Source organism: Sinocyclocheilus anshuiensis, unplaced genomic scaffold, assembly GCF_001515605.1.
Source record: "Sinocyclocheilus anshuiensis isolate Anshui unplaced genomic scaffold, SAMN03320099.WGS_v1.1 scaffold1734, whole genome shotgun sequence".
NCBI lineage: Eukaryota > Metazoa > Chordata > Actinopteri > Cypriniformes > Cyprinidae > Sinocyclocheilus > Sinocyclocheilus anshuiensis.
Window position 1 is genome coordinate 280934 of NW_015544334.1, and position 9818 is coordinate 290751.

General features: G+C 37.3%; 1 protein-coding gene across 1 annotated transcript in view; it reads right to left on the minus strand.

The window, feature by feature from the left end:
- LOC107698144 (poly(rC)-binding protein 3-like) overlaps positions 1-9818 on the minus strand; it is a 19930-nt gene that overhangs the window by 4412 nt on the left and 5700 nt on the right. The window contains exons 6-13 of the mRNA XM_016499080.1: positions 9523-9628; positions 9425-9450; positions 8081-8209; positions 7634-7723; positions 6302-6343; positions 3736-3811; positions 3246-3298; positions 1607-1776 (exon numbers count right to left, since the gene is read on the minus strand). Of these exons, the coding sequence (XP_016354566.1) occupies positions 1607-1776; positions 3246-3298; positions 3736-3811; positions 6302-6343; positions 7634-7723; positions 8081-8209; positions 9425-9450; positions 9523-9628 (692 nt within the window). The remainder of the gene's footprint in view (positions 1-1606; positions 1777-3245; positions 3299-3735; positions 3812-6301; positions 6344-7633; positions 7724-8080; positions 8210-9424; positions 9451-9522; positions 9629-9818) is intronic.

Below are 9818 nucleotides of genomic sequence, written 5' to 3' on the forward strand. Positions count from 1 at the left end.
TTATTAAAATCTTAAATGTTCGCCGGTTCCCGCCTCCTTCTTCCTGACCTACGAACGTTGTTACAGTCTGTAAGTAAGTTTTTTATATTTAAAGTATTTGCCACTGAGGATTCAAATGGTGTTTGACTCATCGCGCCGGGACACGGCATCACAGTATGGTAAGGGGCGTAACATTTCCGTCACACACTTGAGGTATTCGGCCAATCACAACGCACTGGATAGCTGGCCAATATAAACACATTGCATTACACCAAATACACAACATAATGTTCATTGTAACTCTTAAATCAAATATAGGTTTGATATATATTTAATCATTAATCATATATGACCCTAGACCACAAACCAGTCATAAGGGTTAATTTTTTGAAATTGAGATTTATACATCATCTGAAGCTGAATACATAAGCTTTCCATTGATGTATGGTTTGTTAGGATAGGACAATATTTGGCTGGCAACTATTTGAAAATCTGGAATCTGAGGGTGCTAAAAAATCTAAATATTGAGAAAATCGCCTTTAAAGTTGTCCAAATTAAGTTCTTAGTAATGCATATTACTAAACAAAAATTAAGTTTTGATATATTTATGGTAAGGCATTTACAAAATATCTTCATGGAACATAATCTTTACTTAATATCCTAATGATTATTGGCATAGAAGAAAAATCAATAATTTTGACCCATACAATATATTGTTAGCTGTTGCTACAAATATACCCGTGCTATTTACGATAATGATATTTGCCACTATATGATATTAGCCACTATATTTGTTTTGAAAACTATACGATTTTATAATGTTTTAGATTTTGATCTATTATTCACACAGAGCTGTCATATGGCTAGAGAAGACTTGGAATATACACTACCATTTAAAAGGTTGGGCTTGGTAAGATTTTTCAATATTTTTGAAGTGAATAATGCTCACCACTGTTGCATTTTTTTTTCATTACAATCAGTAAAAAGAGTAATTTCGTGAAATATTATTACAGCTTAATATGTTTTATATTTTAAAATGTAATTTATTCCTGTGATGCAAAGCAAAATTTTCAGCATCATTACTACAGTCTTAAGTGTCACATGATCCTTCAGAAATCTTTCTAATATGCTGATTTACTTCTCAAGAAACATTTCTTATTGTTATCAATTTTCGTGCTTCGGAATATTTTTGTGGAAACTGTGATTAATTATTTTTTTGCAGGATTCTTGCAAAAAGTTTTTCTTGAGAAAAGGTTTAAAATAACATGATTTATTGATTTTTGTTTTGTTAATGTCTTTAGTGTCACTATCAATTTTGATTGTGTCCTTTGGAGAATAAAAGTATTCATTTCTTTCTTTCTTTTTTTACTGTACTGTAGTGTATATGGGCTAGTTTTATGCTGCTTTTATAATTTGTCTTTTTTGAAGTTTAACATACATGATCACTACGAACTGTATGGAATTGTATGGAAAAGAGCTACATGAACATTCTTCAAAAATTCTCCCATTAATTTCCACCAAAGAAAAACAGCATATGGGTTTGGAATGACATAAGGGTAAGTAAATGATGACAGAATTTCAGTTTTGGCTGAACTATGCTTTAACATGTGAGAGGGAAAGGTCTTACCTTGCACTGATGAGGTACTGAGCCACGCTGATGTTGGCTGGGGAGCCTGTGATGGTGACGTGGCGCACTGCCGAACCGTCTGTGGCCCCGGCAATTTTGATCTGGGCACCAGACATCTGGCGAATCTCATTGATCTTACTGCCCTGTCTGCCAATGATGCAGCCTATGAGCTGAGAGACAGACGGGTGAGGGGCAAACAACATCTGGACATTAAAAGTCTAAGGAGGCTGAGAGTAAACCTCTAGGACATGTAAGTTGTTCTTCTCTACTGTATGGCATGCCTTGAATGTTACTAAATAGATTCTACAAGTGGGTGCTGAATAACAGATTACTTTAATACATCATCAGAGTAACATTGTGTCAGTGTAATGATAGCAAATCATTAAAAAAATCGTAAATTATTTAAGATACACCCAAAACTGTATGAATGTCATTGCAATACATACAAAATTTCAAGCCAATTGGCATGTATTTCAAAGTTAAGGCAAGCAAAAATATGGTTTCAAATTAAATATTCCAGTACATTAAAATTATTGGTTTAAAAACATTGTATAAAATTAAAATAAAATAAATGCAAGGCAAATAAAATTCTAAAATGATTGGAAAACAAAGTGAAATATAAACAAATGAATACATAATTGTTTGGTGTTGGATGATTTGGTCTTTGGAAGGATTCACATCTCAGACTTTTTTTATGTTACTATGAGTACAAGCAAGTAAACATTGCAGAAGTTTTTCTGCTGCACCTTTGGTTCTTCGTAAATAAAAAGTTGCCTCAAACTGAGAATCAGTATGCATCTTGTTTTCTGTCAGCTGTGCATGAGAATCAACAAGCTGCAGATATAATAAGCATATATGTTTCCCAAGACTATTATCCTTGTATAGATATAGATGCAGCATTCTTATTTTAGATGGAAATCCAAACTCTGGTAATAAAATGTAAAAATACACTACCTTTTTTTTTTTTGGGAAGAAAGAAAAAAATATTACTTGCATTCAGCAAGGATGCATTAAATTGACAAAAGTGACAGTATAGACTTCAGTGTTACAGTGTTAGAAAAAAAAATCTGTTTCAAATAAATGCACTTTTGAACTTACAGTTCATCAAGGAAAAAAATCACTTTTCAACACTGATAATAAGAAATGTTTCTTGAGCAGCATATCAGAATGATTTCTGAAGGATCACGTGATACTGAAAACTGGAGTAATGATGCTGAAATTGATCTTTGCATCACAGGAATAAATTACATTTTTAAATATATTAAAACAGTTATTTTAAATAGTAGTAATATTTCACAATATTACTGTTTTATTGTATTTCTGTATCAGATAAATGCAGCCTTGGTGAACATCATAAGATGCTTACAAAATCAAAAAAAATATTTTTGACACCATATTTTTGAACAATATTATGCATTTGAAAATATGGCATAATTTGTCATTCTTAGCTTATTAATAATTTTCACTTTTATTTGATCTAATGACATTCATATAGTTTAAGTGTGACTTACTTTTTGGGGACAGTGTACACAGCAATAACAGCATTTAATTTAACATTAACTGCAACAGACATTGTGTCTAATAAAAGTGAATTGTATTATTTTAAGTGAAATGTATTATGACATATAATATAACTTACATCATTAGGTATGCTCAGCTCATGAGAACTGGTTGCAATAGAGGCCTCCAGACCTATGCAGGGAAATGGGAAGTTAAGCAATACACAACTCATCAGCTGAAAAAAACTTTTTGACATCGCTACACTGCCACTGAGTGTGCTCAAATAAGTCGAAAAATATCACATTAAAATTACACAATGTACGAAAGCATTAAGGCTGCTATGCGGGTGAGTCATGAATGAATTCCTGTTTAATTCATGTCTGCCTGAGATTCAAAAACACCCATAAAAGCATTTCCAAATAGCGCACATTATCGGAAACGTCTGTGGAGAGGCTGTCGCTCTTCAACTCCCTATTTCCATGGTAATAATTATGGGCTGGCACTTGCAATGTGTGGACTCTGTTTGTCATGATAAATGTGGGCTGCTGTGAGAGTGGGCTTCAGGTTTTCTTAGCAGAGAGACAGACAAAGGGAGAGACAGACTTCCCTGGGGAGCTCTGGGTACGTACCAGGGAAGGTGGGGTTGCTCTGCCCAAGGGAGGTAAGGGGGATATGCTGCATAGCCAACTGGTGAAGCTTGGTCAACTGCGGGGGCAGGAAGGGAGGTTAGAACTAGCCAATCAAAATGGAATTATTTCAGAGGACACTCACATCTACAGACAGAACAGCACCCATATCAAGTCTCAAAGTTAGATTAGTTATCAGGTCCCCTTTTGGACTTACCGTCCACTTCAAGGTGATCAAAAAACTAGATTTGCATTTCCTTAAAGGGGAATTCGAGTGCTTGCGAGGCAGGAAAAATTCGTATTTAAGTTTGAGATGTGTTTTGGTTCTTAGTATGTGAAATGAATCATCCGATCTGCAGTTGGCATGACACACGTCGGGTTTCCTGCCTGATGTCTGTGAGAATTGACAGACGACGTGACACCGTCTTTGCAGTGCAGAGGCAGCGCTACATGTACAGCATGCAAATTGATGTAAGAAATAACACCAATCATAATTCCGTACAGTATGCAAACGTTGTGATTACACCATCACATTTGCTTATAATTTTAATGCTGAACCTTCTATCATTTATATATTTTATACCTGCAACTTTATTGTATATATTGCACTGACTTTAAAGGGATAGTTCACCCAAAAATGAAAATTCTCACCCTCATGTCATTTCAAACCCGTAAGACCTTTGTTCATTTTCAAAACACAAGTTAAGATATTTTTGATGAAATCTGAGAGCTTTCTGACCCTGCATAGACCGCAACGAAACTACCACGTTGAAGCCCTAGAAAGGCAGTAAGGACATCCTTAAAATAGTCCATGTGATATCAGTGTTCAATCTTAATTTTCTGAAGCTACGAGAATACTTATTGTGCACAAAGACACGTGGTAGTTGCGTTGTTGTCAGCAGTAGCCTTGTGGGCAGCGTGCCAACATATCACGCCTTTGCACTACTGTAACGAATCAGTCCACTGAAGGCGAGTGTAGTGAGAACCCAAGTGCAGTTTTATTTACAGTGATCCAAACATCCAAACATAATCCAAACAAGATACACAGACTTGACGAGGCATGAACAGATCTGACGAGGCACAAACAGACTAGACTCACCGACAGCGGGTTACAACTTCAAATACACGACAAGGGCACAATGGGAACATGATGGCTAGTTATAGCAGACAAGGAGGGGCACATGACATGAACAAACCAATGGGAAACAAGACACATGACTAAGACAACCACTCAGAACATGACACAATGAACAGAGGAACCAATAGCATGAAGACATGAGGGCAAGGGAAGCATGACACAAACAGCATGAAACAATTACAAAATAAAAGACATGAAAACATGAACATTAAACAAAACCCAAACACAAAACCCCACATTACATATCCCCCCCTCTAAGGGCGGCTCCAGACGCCCAAACAAATCCAAAAGAGATCAGATGTGCTAAAACATTAGTCACATTTAAATGCAGACTCAAAACTCATCTGTTTAGCTGTGCATTTATTGAATGAGCACTGTGCGATGTCCGAACTGATTGCACTATATCTTATGTATAATCGTTTTCTTAAATTCATTTTAAACCTCTTAAATCAATTTTTTAAATCATTTTCAAAGTTTTTAAATTCCTTGTTTTATTGTTGTGATTATTTTTTTCTTTTCTTTTATGTAAAGCACTTTGAATTACTATTGTGTATGAAATGTGCTATATAAATAAACTTGCCTTGCCTTGCCTTGCCTACACTGGCCTATCATAATAAAGTTAAAAATGCCAAAAATAAAAGCTCTCGGATTTCTCAAAAATATCTTAATTTGTGTTCCAAAGATGAGCAAAGGTCTTACGGGTTTGGAACGACAAGAGGGTGAGTAATTAATGACAGGTTTTTCATTTTTGGGTGAACTAACCCTTTAAATCTCACAAGTGCAACTTTATCACAATGTGGTTATATCTGACTTTATATATCACAATTGCGACTTTGTTTTTCATACCTACGGCTTCACTGTATATCTCGCATTGACTTTAAATCTTGCAATTGCAACATTACTGTATATGTCACAATGTGACTATGTGGCTGTGATTTGGCCACAGGCACGAGGCTGAATCAGAAATTGGCTTCCACAGAATGGAGTCTGTATGGTGAATGGTTTAACAGAGATTGCCTGTATGGTGAACTGGAATTCATTTTAGAAGTTTACTACATAGGAGTTGAAAAAACTTAACCCTAATGTTTAAGGTTCTGTCAATACAGTGCTGCCTTGCAACCTTTGTAATTATAGCATTCACGTTTGAATGATTCTGTTAACTAATTGTGTTTACTTGTGTCTTAACCAGGGATATGAAATAACCAAGGACTAACAAGTGTTAGTGATGCTAAATATTAAAGAAGCGATCATAGGCAGAGACCACATTGGGGATATCGGCACTTAGGTGTGTGTGTGTGTGTGTGTGTGTGTGTGTGTGTGTGTGTGTGTGTGTGTGTGTGTGGTAAAAGGTGGGATGTGGCTGGAGTACTGCAGTGGTGTTGTGAAGTGTGCTGTGAATGATACTGATCAGCCAGTATGACTAACACTCACGTCTTGGGGTGGAATGGCAAACTGTCCTGGAATAGTAAATGCCTGTGGAACAGATAACATGTTTAGGTTAGAACAAATAACAAGCGCTTATTTGCAGCTTGGTCATTAGATGACATGGCACGCCCATGGACCACCCACAGTCCATTCTATGCATATTTCATTAAAACCTAGAAAGCTTTTATGAAAATCGCAAGCTCAAAACAGTTGGCTTAAATGCAATGCAAATTGTAACATTTGGGGTTAGCAGGATTTTATCAAATAAAATAGCATTTAAAACAAGTTGATAATATTACAAGTTGATAATATTAACACGTTTGAGGATTTGCCAAGTTAGTGGCTTCAAATCTTGTTAGCAATACTTAGTAGTATGTAGTTATCCACAAGCAAAACTATTTTGCTGTGTGAAGTAATCAATAATTTGCTCATCCACTTTCCTTTATTAAGGGAAATTTCTGTGCCATATTTCAAATTTGTTTTTTTTAGATGAGTCAGTAGTTGTTATGATTAATTTCATACAAAATTCGCCCCTAAAGAACACGTAAAACAAACAGCGTTTGGCCGCTTTGTTCATGTTAAAGCGGGTGGCTCTCAACCAGAATAAGCTGCAAAGTGGACCAGACTTTACACCACAAATCAAAGTCTGTCTACTTGAGACTACTTTGTCAATAACATGTTGTTATAATTCCAGTGCCAGGTTTCCACCTTATGACTGAAATATGTCAAGCTCTTCTTAATATAACCACGAGGGGGCATCACATGAACATCCCATGCTATCATCAAACATGGCAAAAAAATAAATAAAAAATACAGAACTAAACTACTTCTTAGCATTTTAATCCTCCAGAGAGCTTGTAGCTGACATGATTTTTCATTATACAGACAACTAGCCTTTGCATTTCTCACCTTAGTCAAACTAAATGTCATGATCACTCAAATGAGCAACAGAAGCCCTTTGGACAGCATACCAAGAGGAGATATCAAAATTAAAGGGTCAAAGCTTTGATTACATGCCCTTACGAGTATGTATTTCATAAGATCAGAACAATAGAATAGAATGGAATACTGATGAATGAATTGTTTAGTCCAGCTATATATAGCTGTATTTATGATTAGTTACAAGCTTTCCAATTCAAACACCTACAGATCTAAATTAGTGATTCAAAGCAAGTCTGATCTGCATGTTTAAGAGCACTTGGCATGGTCCAATTGCCCAATTGGTGACTGTATTACTGATTGGATCTGGGGGGGGGGGGTGGAATCGTTAATGCTCATGAAGGGCTGTTTCGATTGTATGGTTCGGTTTCTACATTAAGAGATAGATGGAGAACTCACCGACGCAGCATGGGGTTGCGCCAACACTGTGTGGCTGCCACCCGCCGTGGGTTTGGGTCGGTACGGAATGGTGGCTCCTTTAGGTGGTGACTAAATGAGGGAGACAAGCACAGTCAGGACAAAAGCGAAGGCGTTTAGGCAGTATGTGTCTAGAACTCTGTTAAGCCTCACTGGATTTTACTGTTCAAAGCCCAGTGTTAATGCGGGCCAGGGAAAATCCTGCAAAACAAAGGCATCCAAGGTTGGATGCTGGGAACTAATGAAGCAAACAGGAACATTTAACATGTAGTCCATGCGCTGAAAGTGAATGCAAATGAAGTATGAAGGTGAAAAAGACTTGAAAAATATTCCCCACTTGAAATAACATTTAAGCACAAGCGAAATCGTGCATAATCATACGTTTTTTAATTAAAAAGCATACGCGCTCTCACTTGCACGCTCACGAACCTCCAGCATGACGGTGCAGATGTGATTCACGCATTGTGTGATGGCACGAGGGGTGCCTGAGATGGTCACGGCTCTCTCAGTCGAGTCAGGCAGTAGGTCTCCTGCCACCTGGACCTGGGCACCTGTGCTCTGTCATACAGCAATGCTTTTAGTCAACACACGCTGGACAGGCTGATTAGAAAAGCCACAGATGACATTCATATTTCTTTCAGTAGTGACATTTAAAAGGATAAGGTCACTTCACATCCGCATTCCTGATCACCCTGTCTGCCTGGGTTTATTTTGCAATAATGAGCGAATGATGGTACATTATACTGCTTATTACACAGCTACTCACCAGTTAAATGAATGTGCAGACATGAATTATTGATTTTAATTAGAATTATTACCTGCACTCTTAAAATCAAGGGTTCCAAAATGGAGTTTTTGCAGTGATGCCATATTGACCAATCACATTCACTTGTTCCAGAGAGCTGTGCAATAATTTCTTTAATGATAGCTTACCTAATGATCGTAGGTAAGTATCATTTTAAATGCCAGTGTCTATATTACGCATATTAACTGCAATACAACCACTAATTATCAATTAACATTTTTCATAAAGTTTGAAAAGTTTCCTATCTGAGCACTGAGGAGATAGTAAGATTACAAATTCTGATTTCTTTCCAAGCGACTAGCAAAAAGTGTGCCACGCTGTCCCTTTTGTATTACAGCTATTCTCATGCTGACATTGTTATCGTCTGGCTAGTTATTTAGGTCAAGCTATTTGGATACTGTATATAAATATTAGTCTATTTAGGCCTTGGTGGGCCGTCCTGTCCTAGACATTCACAGCAACTGGGAATAAAAGCAGCCAGTTCACCCCTCACAGCCCTCAGCGGCGAGGACAGCTATATTTATTCAATGTGATCCACCAGCCGAATAAAAAACAAAGCCTTCAAGCAAAAGTCACTGTCCTCATGTCAATTTCAGCAGCTAAATGACAACGAATGGTTCCGCTTTTGAGATGAATCGCTTTGTTTTCCATCAACGAAAGCCATGAATAGATAAGTTAGAGGAAAAGTGAGCGAGTTCAAGAGTTTAGGAAATTACAGCTCAGGGCTGTCTCATAACGTGTGGATTTAGTGGAAGCCTGAGTCGATCGGGCCCCTGTGCTCAGGAATAAAAAGTTCTGTCTTGATGAGGACAATCAATCATGCTGATGTTAAGTGTTTTTGCTGCCACTGAGACAACGGAAACTAATTGTTTAACGGATCATTCCGTGCATCATCTGGGAGCCGCTGTGACCTGCATTACAAACCCTGTGCATTTCCCAACAATTAAACTTCCACCTAGAATATCTACCTCTCTGATCTCTTTGATCTTCGAGCCTCCTTTGCCAATGAGTGAACCACACTGACTGGCGGGGAAGACAGGGCCGCTGATCTCTTTGATCTTCGAGCCTCCTTTGCCAATGAGTGAACCACACTGACTGGCGGGGAAGACGAGGCGCAGTGTCACAGGAGGCCTGCTTGTCACGGTGCTGTTGATCATGGATGCCAGGATATCCTGAAAGAGATGCATATGCATCAGAAAGAAGCTCAATTCAGCTCGTGTCAAGTCAGTGTCATTTTTTCATAAAAACAAGTTTATAAGGGAGAAAAACTTGCAGGAATACAAGTTGACAGTTTTTTTAAATGAAATAAAATACTGACTAGGTAATGCTGTGTTATATAAAATTTAAAAAAAAATTATAATA